General features: G+C 42.1%; 1 protein-coding gene across 4 annotated transcripts in view; it reads left to right on the top strand.

Moving 5' to 3' along the window:
- The first annotated feature begins 5515 nt into the window (after positions 1 to 5515).
- NKAIN3 (sodium/potassium transporting ATPase interacting 3) overlaps positions 5516 to 13037 on the top strand; it is a 350285-nt gene continuing 342763 nt past the window's right edge. For 3 of the 4 annotated variants that reach the window (XM_064652027.1, XM_064652036.1, XM_064652019.1), the window contains exon 1: positions 6036 to 6465. In XM_064652027.1, the coding sequence (XP_064508097.1) occupies positions 6412 to 6465 (54 nt within the window). In that variant the 5' untranslated portion in view covers positions 6036 to 6411. Of the gene's footprint in view, positions 6466 to 13037 lie in introns of all 4 variants that reach the window. The other variant, XR_010430059.1, reaches the window with a different exon arrangement.

The following is a 13037-nucleotide window of genomic DNA, read 5'->3' as shown; positions in this document are numbered from 1 at the left end:
AGACAATTATTTCCTAGAAAGTTATTGTTTGTACTATGAGCTCACCAAAAGGAAAAAATTAACATGGCGAAAAATACTTCTAGATAAAAACACCAATTGAGTCATACAAGCAGGAATACACTGTTGCCAGAACCAAGTCTGATGGCTTTCTACAAAAAGACATTAGTTGTTTACCCTGTATGGATTGTGTAATGGTAAGGCATCTTTATGTAGTCAAATCTTCCACTAGCATGTATCACTCTATTGCACCTGGCAGTAATGGAGCTAGAGAAGTTTGCATAAGATGCATACATAGTTCCTTAACCCTTCTTTTGAGGGATACAGCTGACTTCAGTGGGTTAAAACTTCAGTCAGTCAGTGTACAGTTTCCCTGAACCAAAATTTCCCCAGTGCATGTCCTTGGATAGATTCTGTTCAGAGGCTTGATCCAAATGGCAGCCTTGCACTGTACATAAAATAAACCTTGAAGTAAAATATTTCAGCTTTATAGTCATAACAAAAGAAGGTTTTTTAAACTACAGATGTAATAACCATAATCTAAGTAAATTTTGTTATTTAGCATCAAGTAGGCAAGTAAGCCTTGCCTTTCTTATGGAAAGTTGACATTTAATGTCTGAAAATAGCTGGAAAATGAGTATGAATTACTCAGAGAAAAATATTGCTGACAACAGAAACTTTAGAACAATTGTATGGAACAACATTTCAGCCTACCTTTTCAGCCCTATTCAGGCCTCAGCAATGTGTTCTTTGCTTCCCAAACCTGTATTGAGTTCAGTAGGAGTTCTGAATGTATCCAGAACAGGAGGTACTGCCCACATTACCTACTGTGGCAAAACCTCTGCCATGACCTGTGATGGTTTATCACTGATCCCCAGATACAAAATCTCATTCACCAGGTCACAAAAGCTGAGCAGAGCATGAGTGCAGTCATGTCACAAGTATTTCAGACCAACTCAGCATCTAAAATCCCTGGTTGTGAATAACACAGCTGATATCAGTGCCATCTTTTCAAGTCTAATGCAAAAGTCTCAGCGAGCAAAGGAAAACAATCCTTCCACACTTCATTTCAGATGCTATAATACAGCTTTGCATTTTGAAGGACTTTTCTACATAAATACATACATGTCAGTTTTCAAGTTTTTCCATATTAAAATTGAGAATTGTACCAATGTTTATGTACAATGAGTGGTTCAAAATTAATCACTTACTGACTTTATAATTTATCAGATTTTTTTTCCTGCAATTAATATGAGAGACAGTTGCAAACATCTTGTGCTTTATTCTAGTCTTGCTGTTCTAGGGACGTGGTAGTAAGCATTATACCAAAAATGAAAAAAAAATAAAAAATGAAAGAAGAGCTAAAGGCAGAAAAACCAAACCCAAATCTGAGCTGGAGTCTGTCTACTGCTGACAAACTAGAATGAGTTACAGGGAGTCGGTCTCTGCACTTAAGATACTCATGTTTTCAAAACTGCTTTCATATTGTCAGAACCCTGAGGGTGCCACTAGCCTTGCCTGTCCCTGCCCACCCCTCGGGGCTCCCCCAACCCTGCCCACAGCCCAAGACCCCATCTCAGCCCCACAAAGACCATCAGTCCCCACCCCAGTGATGTCTCATCAGGGCCAGTCTACAGCTCCCCATAGCCTTGCCTCCCCAGACAGGAGCTCAGCCTGTGGGCTGATGTCTTGTTCTGACCCTGACCGGTCCCCATCCCTGTCCCCAAGGAGCTGCCAGCCATTGAGAGGCTGTACCTCACCCTGGTTCCCCATATTGGGCCTGATAATTTAAAACACTATTTTAAAAATGAAAATAGTCATTCACAATGAACATATATTTCCGTTTCATAAAGTACTTGCATTTTAATGAAGAATATAGTTTCCTAGCAGCAGGTGTTAACATCGAAATGAAAAATTAGATCATTATATTGTGTATCTGCCTTCAGAAGGATAAATTGAAAATAGGATTTACTAAAAACACTGATAATATCTTGAAACCCTTATTTGTCTTTAAAGCTATATTAAATTTCATGGGGTTTCTAGTCTGCTTGAGGTATTTCAAGATCGTTTGGGGAATACACAGTGGAATGTTTTTCTAAGCTGTCACAACTATATGTCTGCCTGAAGTGTGACCTGTTGAGAGCTTTATGGAGGTGCATTTTGATCCATGTATCCTCCCTCATTCTGGGAAAGCTTTAAAAGTAATTACAAAGCTTCTGATTCTCAGCCTTTCTGCATTAAATGCCGAAATTAAAGGTGAAATGTGAGGCCACGGGAATCTGTTCTTAAGCTCTGATTCTGCAGACCCTGAATGTGTTTACCTAATCTCTATGCAGTATCAAGGGCTACTTTCAGTGTTTAAAATTAAGTAAATACACAAATCTTTCCAAGATTAGGGTTATCCTTTAAGACTCTCACTTATTTTCATCAGTAATTTCCTCTGAATTTCCTCCTCAGGAACCTCCAGACAGGTTTGGTGTAGGCTGAGCAAAACTCCAGCAGAAGCAGACAAATTAATGGATTATTAGACAAATAGTATGTGCCATTAAAGAGCTACAAAGACAGTCAAATATTATTAATTTCACTTTGTCCTCTTGATATATTTTACTTATGGTTTTAGTTCTTAAGCTCAAAAATTTTCATATCTTTTATTCTGGAGAATATAACCTATCAAGGAATAAACCTATAGGAATTAGAAGTCTCTACAGCACAGCTGTTATATCCCGTATAGATATCTGTGATGCTATATTTCTACAAATGCAAACAACTTTTGTTTTCTGCTGTGAATGTAATGAAATTAAAAGCACAAGCTTTTAATGCAATGAAATTAAAAGCACAAGCTCTAATGGTTTACAATGAGGAAACCTACAGTTTTGTCAGGATATGGCCATGTGTACATGGATGTCACATAAAGCTTTTGAGGACCTGGTTTTTCTCAAGTGCACTAAATTTGCATCTGTACAGCATACCTTGTTAAGTGTTAAAATAATCCACAGGACTTTTTAGAGTTTACACCACTTTTTTAATCTACTTGGCATGTACAATGCTGAATTAGAGCTGTCTTTATTATAAAGCTGGCAATTATTTTTTATGGTTATTTGACTATCAGCTTCTCTACTCAATTCATGTGTAGAGAAATCTGTACAGTCCTTTCTCTTTGCTTTGTACATTATTTTATTCTTATATTGCATTCTCTGATATGTTCTAGAAATTCTATGCCTTCTTATAACCATACTTCATTTCTAACCTCCTTCTGACTCAGGTTCTTTCTTCTGTGTCTCTCCTATGCCCAGTGCTTTCAGCTGTAAGGCAAGGTTATTCTAATAGTTTAGTTCTTCCCAGGGAAGTAATCTCTTGTTAATTAACTTTTTTTTAATGCTTCCCAAACCAGGTAACACATTAGTTTTCTTTGTGGCACCTTATACTCAGGAATAATTCTGCTTTACACAACTGTCCTTTTTTTTTGGCTGGGGGGGGCAGGGATCAGTTTTGGCTAGATAGAGGACATAAATAGCAAAATGCTTCAGAAATAGGAGAAAGCAAACAGAAAAATGGTAGAGAATTCATAGACATCTATGAAACTTCTCTCAGTTGTTGTGGTTTAACCCCAGATGCAACTCAGCCTTATGCAGACACTCACTCCCACCTTCCTTACCCCATGTGGTGGGGAAGAGAATCAGAGGGTAAGAGTGCGAAAACTCGTGGGTTGAGATAAAGACAGTTTAATAGGGAAAGCAAAAGCCATGCACACAAAGCAAAACAAGGAATTCATCCACCATTTCCCATAGGCAGACAGGTGTTGAGACATCAGGAAAGCTGGGCTTCATCATGCGTAACAGTGACTTGGGAAGGCAAACACCATCACCCTGAACATTCCACTCTCCCTTCTTCCCCCAGCACTATATGCTGAGAATGATGGTATGGAATATCCTTGTGATCAGTTGCAGTCGACTGTCTGAGCTGTGTCCCTTCCCTCTGCTCCTTATCCCATAGGATTTAGCTGCTTCTCGGAAAAGCACTATGCTTGGAGAGAAATCGAGGGGAAAGAGTTTTGGCCTCATCCCACTGGTGTACAAGTAGGGGCTGAATATGGTGAGTACAACTAAAATCTCTTCATCACTAGCTCTTGTAATTTCATTTATCTGGTTCCTTACCCACCCTGCAATTCTTATTATTAATCTCTGTATTATTGGGTTTAACTAAAAAGATCTTGTAGTTTATTAAATACTTCAGTCAAGTCCAGGAAGATGATGGCTGCTCTAAAGTCCTCTGTATAGAACCAATTATCTGTAAAATTTATCAGCTTAGGCTGGCACAATGTATTTTGGCAACTATCACCTTTTCAATTTACTTTCATATCTTCAAGTATTCATCTGTCAAAATACGCATGTTCTCAGAACATGTGCCTTTAGTAAAGTTTTAGCCTCAGGTAGAATTTTATCTTAAAAGCCATACATAGAAATATAAATCTCAGGTAGCTTTATTAAAGTTTTGTATAATGTGCAATGTAGATTATATTTTGTGCTCTTTGCATACATACATAGTCAAATATATATCCTGGGTGAGCAGAATCTGCTTCTTACTTGTCTTTCTTTTGTTCCTTCAGTTTGGTATATAAAACTATCTTAATGTTTTCCTACTTAAAAGAAAGGTGGGAAAAAACAGCTTTCCAAATCTTATCTGACACAATACTGTTTTGCAGTAGCTTTGTAATTATTAGACTACTGTCACTACCATTTAATGCATAAATGAAGATCTGTACGTAGTTTGGGGATGCAATACTGTGTATTTCACAGTGACATTAATCAGATATCTCATTAAAATGCCTTGCAGAAGGTAAGGTTCTTTTTTTTTTTTTCCTCAGGACAAGCTTCAGTGTTTTGTAGCAGAAGTTTGTATATTGTGGAACAGGCTGTAGGAAAAGTGCTGTCTGGTGAGTGGAATATGCTTGTAAAAAAACCCCCATTTATATATACTTTGTTGGCCCCCAAAAAAAAGGTCGTTGACACCTCATCCATGTATACAAATATTGTTGAGACGGTGTGTATATTTGTATTTATTATCCCTCCCTAAAACATTACTTGTCTATGACCAAAGTGCATATAATGATGTAGGGACGGCATTATCTCCACTGATCCTGTTTCTCTCAGCTGCCCACGGAGAGGCCCATAGAGAGCACTCTTTGTTCATCTGTCTTCTTGTACACGGTAGATTTGGCAGTGTTGGACTTGATGATCTTAAAGGTCTTTTCCAACCTGAAAGACTCTACGATTTACCATTGCCCGGAGCGGCGACTGCCAGGGCCGAGTCCCTCTCCCCGGAGCCCATTCCCAGTTCACACCCGCGAAGAACAGCAGGAGCCGGCGGGCTTTCCTGGCACAATGGCCTTGCCAGGGAGGGAAACCCCTTCCCCCAGCACCGCCGGTCCGCGACCGGGGAGGGGATCAAACAGCCTGAGTGCCACCCTCCGGCACTCAGGCACTCACCGCCGGGGGACCGGGAGGGGAAGAGGGATCCCTAATACCTCCCGTCACCCGCTGTGTGCTAGAGCTTCTGCCAGTGGGACTCCCTGAGGACCGGCGTCCCGACTGCTTCCCCCGCTAAGGGAGCGCCCTCCGTCCGCGGCACAGCGCGGCCGGCGAACAATGGCCCGCGGCCGGAGCCCGGGGGTTGCTCCAGGCTCGGTCCCGCCCCGCCGCTCGGCGGCCGCCGCTCCCCGCCCTCCCCGCTCCGGCCGGCCAAGCCACCTGAACTTTCCCTGGGCACTCGCAACAAGCGGCCCGCACCGGGCTGCCCCGGCCGCCGCTCTCCGCGCAGACCACCGGAGAGCCACCCTCCCGCCAAGTCCCCTTCAAGCACAGCCTGCCCTAGGAGCCTCCGAAATCCCTGCACCGCCTGCCTCGGAGCCTCCGAAATCCCTACACCGCCTGCCCTCGGAGCCTCCGAAATCCCTGCAAACTACCCGCCCGGGGACCCCCGCCACGGCGCCTGAGGAGAGCCCGCCGCCACCCCCGCTCCTCTCCCGTTCACACCTCGCACAGTCCGCGCTCGCTCGCCCGCCCGCCCCCCGCCTTCCCCCGCACGCCCCCCGCCTCCCCGCTCGCGTTCCCTCTGCCCACCCCCGCCCGGGTCCGCACACGCCCACCCCCAGCCCCTGCCCCTTCCCTAGAGCCAGACCCGGGCAGAGCCCTCCGCTGCCGTCAGCTCCCGTCCCCGGGGCCGCGCCGACCTCGGCGCGCTACTTCCCGCCGCTGAGAAGCCCCTCCACAAAGGAGGGAGGCAGCGGGAGGCGGGGGACACACGCACGCCCGGCCGCTCCGTCCGGATGCGGTGAGCCCCCCGCCTCGCCTCCGGGGCCGCGTCAGCGCGGGAGGGAAGAAGAGGAGCAGCGGCGGCGGCTCTCCGGCTGCCACCATGGGCTGCTGCACGGGGCGCTGCACGCTGATCTTCCTCTGCTCGCTGCAGCTGGTGAGTGCCGGGGCGCACTCTGGCTTCGCGGGGGGCGGGAGGGGACGGGCGCTCTGTCCCCCGCCCCGGGCGCGGCCGCCGGGGGCGCGGAGCGGCGCTGCCCTGCCCGCGGAGCTGTCCGTGCCCGCCGCCCCGACGGCGCGCCCGCTCCGCGCCCCGAGCCCCGGCCCGTAAGTTTTGCGGTGCGAGGCGGTGTGGGGCGAGAGCGGCCCCGCGGCCCGGGCAGGGGAGGGAGCGGCGAGCCCGGCCGGTGCCGCGGCGCCCCAGCCCGGGTGGCTGTCAGGGCTCCCTGCCGGAGGGAAAGCGGCTTCCCCGCCCTGGTGTCGCTTCGAGGCGGTGTCGCTCCCCGCTGGTGCCGAGCAAGGGCTTCCCCCGTCTGCTCGAAGTAGAGGCCGAGGGGAATAGCGAGGCGGACGGTGCCCCCGCATGGGCGGCAGCCGGTGCCCGCGGGGCAGCAACGGGGCTGAGCGCTGCCGGGCGCTGCCGGCGCGTTGGCAAGGTGCGGGGACTGGCATCGCCGCCTCTTTCTTTTTCTGTTTTTCTTAACCTGTGTAAAAACGGTATCTGCCGGCCCTCTCCTGTGACTTTTCTTGGGATTCCTTTCTTCTGATTAAATATTCCTCTGTGTGCAATCGAAACAACAGAAAGGTGCAGCTTCTTCTCTTTGTTTAGTGAAGTTGACATATTCATTTTAGAGAAGAGAGTTGTTGAGACAAATCGCCGCCAAACAACAATAATCATTCCTCTGGCTCCTTAGCTGGATGATGAAATAATGCTCTTCCTTTAGGAGTAGTTACCAGTCCCAAGAGTGTTTTAAAAGATTTTTCTCTTTTCTAGTGACTCAGAGTCATCATTTTGCCACATGATCTCTCTTAAAATTAGTGTTGTTCCTTGTGCGTGTGTGTCTGTAAAGAATAAAAGTGTGATGCAGTTAGTGGGGATTTTTTGTTTGTTTGCTTTGTTTTCGTCATCCTTTTCCTGATCTTTCTACTTGTCTGTCAGACCACATTGAAATCGCTTCTGTTTACATGAGAAATAATTGTACATATTGCATTTATTTGAAGATCCTCGTTCATTTTCAAGGCTTTGTGCCAGGTTCTTAGCCTGTGCAAACTGATGTGTCTCCATTGTTTGCAGTGCGAGCCTGGATCTTATTCAGATGTGTTTTAGCGTGATGAGCTACGTGTGGTATAAGTACCTCAATGGCACAACCTGCCAACAAGCAGAGGAGGCATGCAATTTGTACTTTTAGTGTGAGGAAAGTGTTCTTTATACATTTCTGGTATTTTTTATTTCTTGTTTTGCATCAGTTTTGTCCTAATGACTGCAGAAGAGTTACTCCTGATTTACTTCAGTGCATGCGGGAGGGGAAACAAACCCTATTTCTTCAAATATAACTCTCTGCGTGTTATGGGGGTTATAATAACTGTATTTACTATTCTGTAGAACTACTGGTAGGCTATAAAAATTGAAGTAAAGTGCGAATAGACACCATAATCTGCAGAGAAATGCATAAAAAGTCTTTCAGAAAAAGATTCGTGTTTTATAAAAGGCCTATCAGATGATATAACAACTTTCAAAAATTACTTCAACGGATAGCTCTTTCTACTGAACTTACCTGTTTTATAGTAATGTTCCACGGTCAAATCTGTGTTTTTCAGGTGTTGATAAATGTGTGTTTTGCAAAACTTTGTAATTTTAATTTATTTTCGTTTAAAAATATTAGTCTTTCTTTATATCCAAGAATCCAAGTAATCTAGTAGAGATGATGTTCTGGTTCTGGCCAGGACAGGGTTAATTTTTTGCAGCAGCCGGGAGGGGGCATGGCTAGAACCTGGAGGTTATTCTGTACCACCTCATGTCATTGCCTATAGCACCTCCTGTCGGTTGCCAGGAGTGAGGGAAAGAGACTCTCTTCTGGGGAGAGGGAGTTCCTTCTGGTCGTGATACTATGGCCCAAGTTCCAAGCAGGAGGGAACCTGGCTGTGGTCACGTGGGGTTGGGCTCAATGAGCATTTTGCATGTGAATCACTCTCTCTTTTGTACAATTTTGCTATTAATATTGTTGCTGTTACTGTTTTCTTATCTCATTGCTGTTTCCAGTAAAGTGTTCTTATCCCAAACCATGATCTTTGCCTTTTGTGCCTCTACTTCTCCTCTCCAGCTACCTGCAGGGAGAGGGGGAGCAATCCAGTGGCTGAGTGGTTTGGAGAGTCTCAGTGGGAGTACTAAATTAGGAAAAACTATTCCTAAACCACAACACATGAACTTAAAGCTCATGTACTTTCCATGATCTCAGTGGTTACAGTGTTCAGTTTATGTATGTACATATTGTTGCCACAGGCAGTTTTAGAGCTTTTTCTAACATCTTAGGGGTCACGAGTATAAAGCATATGCAACAAAACTGCATCCCTGGACATCACTGTCATTAAGTGAGTTTTATTTTACCTTGCATCTATTTATGACAGTTTGAAAGAAATATTAGTGCTTGTGGATAACATTTAGATTAAGTCTTACAAAATGCAAAGCAGTTGTAGTGCTAATTTGTAGAATTTCAGAAGTACTGATGATTTATATGTCTTGAGAAAAAACTTTAAAAGAGCAGACAGATGGGCACATATTTTAGAAAAGGAAGTTGTTCACCTTAGTCATGTTTTGGTCATATCAGAAAAGGGCCTGGGAACAGTTCAGGCTTAACCTTGGGATTAGCCTTTAGATATCACCTGAGAAAGAGATGTGTGATTAAACACGATTGGCAACACCTTTTATAGCATGCATGTACTATGTAGATTCTCTTTCGTATAAGATGTGAAATATAAAAGCCAAATCCCTGAAGACATGTTCATAAATAAGATGTGGTTCTTATTCTAAAGAAAAGTACATTGTTTAGTGTTCTCAAAGCACAGTTTTTTGACTCTTTGAAACTTTTGTCTTCTCTAGCTTTTGCCCTATTCATCCTAGCAACATGTAAACAGGTAGCCTAGGCAAAAGTGAAGAGAACAACAGTTATTGCATGACAGTCAGTAAAATACCTTTTCTCTAATGTTAACCCATTAAGTGTATTAACTGCAAGGGGATTTGTTTGTAATTTTCAGTGCTGTTTGTCAAAGGATTTTGACATAAAAATGGCAATAATACCAGTTTTCAGTTATGTTTTGATCCATGAAATTGTTCATTTTTGACTGACAGCTTTTACTTTTCTATAATAAGCACATTTAAATGCTGAATTCAGTAATCCCAAGGACAGTCTGCAGTTAGTCTTCTATCATTTAATGATAACTTCATTCGAATACGTGAATCCATATAATTATGTGTAATACAGGATTCTGCAAAAAAATCATTGAGATGGAAGGCTAAATGGTACAAGTTCAGGAAAAGCTGTTAGTCTCATGGTTTTGTTGAATCCCTTCAGGTGGATTCTGCTTGTGAAAGTCAGGGGAATTTTGTGTAAGGAGGGCTGAATCTTGCCCACCACCCCCGCTGCCCTTGATCCTTCACTGTTTTGCTCTTCCTGACTGAAGCACTGTCATATACCATTGCCAATATTGTCAAGCAAAGAAGTCAGAAGTGTATGTATATCTATTTGTGCATAAATCTGTCGTTAAGACTATTAGGATTTATGTATACATTGGGAAAATACATCATAAAGATATATGAATTCTTTGGATTACAGCCATAGTTCTTACTGGTGCCACTAGAAGTCTGAAATGTTGGCCTTGTCTGTACTAGAAAATTAAAGCAGCTACAAGAGATTATGCCTATGCTAGTGTATGAAACACTACCATAAAACATTGTAAGATGAAAATGTTTGTAAAATAAAACAAATTCAAAAATATTAAATTCTGGAAGGGGTAAATTGACAATGATTTGCAGTGAGATTTAGCTGTGTGAGTCCAATTGATGTTAATATGTGTCACACAGTGAAACCTTCGTGCTGCTTTCAAAATGTGTTTCTGAGAAACTACCATTGCAGGATAATTTTGTTTCAACATTTAGAATAAGTGGAAGGTTTTGGTACCTAGAAGCATACAGATAAACAACCACAAAAAGCTCTAAATAACAGAGATGGTGAATGAGATTTTCAAAGCAGTGAAGGGAAGGTTGATGGAAAGTGTGTGGAAAGTGTGAAATTTGACAATTTCATGTGTTTATCCTTGGACTCCTCTGTACTGTGTTCATTTTGTAGGTCTTGATTTAGAAGCATATAGTTTATCCAGTTATAGTTAGTGTAAAATAGACCTATTTTACCTGTTTCTTTCCAAATATTTTAAGTGTCAGCAGACCACACTGTTTTGACTAATGATTGTTTGACTAGTACTAATGTGATTGTAGTGCACTAAGTACTAGTGATTGTTTAGGGAGTGCAGTTGGTCATTTTAACAGTCTAATCCTTCTCAATATTCAAAAGATTTATGTTTCTGATTGCCATTAACATTAAATATAGTGATGTATGTAAATCCTTAGGTTTGAAGACTGTATCCATTAGATTGAATGATAACGTTTAACATTTGTTATTGTACATCATGAAATTTCAGCAGTTATGTGCGAAAGTGATATATGCCATGCATAGATTTTCATCTCATTTTAAAATACTTTGTAGGGCTAGACACTCTTACTTATGATTTTGACTCTTGATGCTTGTATGTTAGAACAGACAGGTACCAGTTATTCAGTTAACAGCTCAGGGATTCAAGGAATTTGATAAATTTGAGAAAGTAAAGTCTTTGAACCGGTAAATTCCTGCATCTTTTTTATGTTGGTAAAAGAATCACCAGCCCATTGATCTGGAGATGAAGCATCTGTCCACTGATAAAAGAGGAGGAAGTATGAGGGGTGCCTATTGTGCTAGCAAGGATGGAGGAGGCTTGGGATTTTAGCCCTGAACATCCTGGCTGCAGGATGTTGTCCTTTCTGATACAGCAGCTGAGGTGTTTTCAGAGGCGTTTTCCTCTGATAACTCAAGTAACATCCCCAAAACCTGTACCCATTGCTGGTGGCTGTGCCTAAGAGGCTGATATGCTTGTTGTATGGGTGTATAATTGCATTGCAAACCTGAAGATTGGAAGTAATGTGCTTCATCCAGTAGAACTACTTGAGTTAAATATTCACAAGCCACAAAATGTATTACGCTATATAATTTTTATGATCTCTCTCATCAGATACAAAAGAGTAACAACTAACATTAAGTTTTTTCCACTTTGTGATTTTGTTTTATTTTTACAAAATTGTCGGGAGTTACCTGCTAGTAAAACACATTCCCAAAACATTCAGCATTTTAGGGTTTAACCTTTCCATGCAACAGAAATTCAGGTTCAGTAGTGAAATCCCCTCCTGCCAAAGCCGCATGTAAGACTTCTTTCAGTTCAGTGTTCCAAAGTTAGAAATTCAAAACTTGAGGAACCATGAACTTTCAGAGCTCTCTGAAATTTCTCAGCTGGGTGAATTTCTAGAAGGACCCTTGCAGCTCTTGTTTAGCTTTAGGCTCCATCCACCACAGCAGGCTATTTTTCTGCAATTCTTGTCTGCTCTGTGACTGATGGTTAATTGTCATATAAACATTTAATGAATGTTTTTACAGTGATGAAGTGAAAGAGTTAAGATTTCAATTATAATAATGGCAGCTAATCCACTGAAAATTGTGAATTATATAGCTGTTCTCCCTATTTATAAGCTCAGTAAGTTTTGGAAATATCTATTTTAAGAACATTCAGATATTCTGATGATCTGCTTCAATTTCAAGATCTGCTACATTCAAGACACAATTCTTGGGACTAAGAAACCAATATTGTGTTTTTGAATATTATTGGAATTCAGAAGGATAGTATTGGTGGATCTAAATGGAATTTGGGTAGAACTTGCAGAACTTGAACAAACTCTGTGTTTGTATTTAGAGATCATCTGGGATCAACTGTGCTTGCAGTATATTAGGTGGTGTTTAAATCTTGCTAGTTTTGTGACATTTGGATCTGAAAAAAAAATTTGTAAGACCAGGTGATATTACATCATGTTTTCAATCTGTATCTTACCTGAATCTTATAGGTACAAAGTGGCCTGTTAGTTTTAGGGATGATCTGGTAAGTTGACAAATAAGTGCTAAAATTCCTTAAGTTTTTGATAAAAGTGTTGCATTTTGGCTCCTCTATGATATCCAAATTAATTTTCACATAAATAAATGAATTTAATTGATTAGATGACCAAAGAAGGAGTTAAACCAGTCACATCAATCACTGGCCCTGATATTGTACAAGAAAAGTGAGTGGAGGTTTTGTATTTCACTTGATTAGGACTGGAATAAAGAATGCATTCCATACAGTTATTGCTAAGATGTTTGCTTTTTGGATGTGCTTGTCTGAAGAGGAGAGACAGCGGACAGAGGACAGAGGATGCAACGTGAAGGAAATTCTGATTGAATACTAGGAAAAAAATCAGTGAGATCATTTGATCATGTTTATGAGAGAACTTTTGGAAACTCCATTCTTGAATAAATTAAAAATCCAGCTGAACATAGCTCTTAAAAACCTCATGTAAAGGAAGTTTATCTGATGTTGATTTTGGCCCTGCTATGAATAAAG

The sequence above is a fragment of the Pseudopipra pipra genome, chromosome 1 (assembly GCF_036250125.1).
Source record: "Pseudopipra pipra isolate bDixPip1 chromosome 1, bDixPip1.hap1, whole genome shotgun sequence".
NCBI lineage: Eukaryota > Metazoa > Chordata > Aves > Passeriformes > Pipridae > Pseudopipra > Pseudopipra pipra.
The sequence above is the reverse complement of the archived record's forward strand: the minus strand, read 5'-3'. Positions and strand labels throughout refer to the sequence as shown.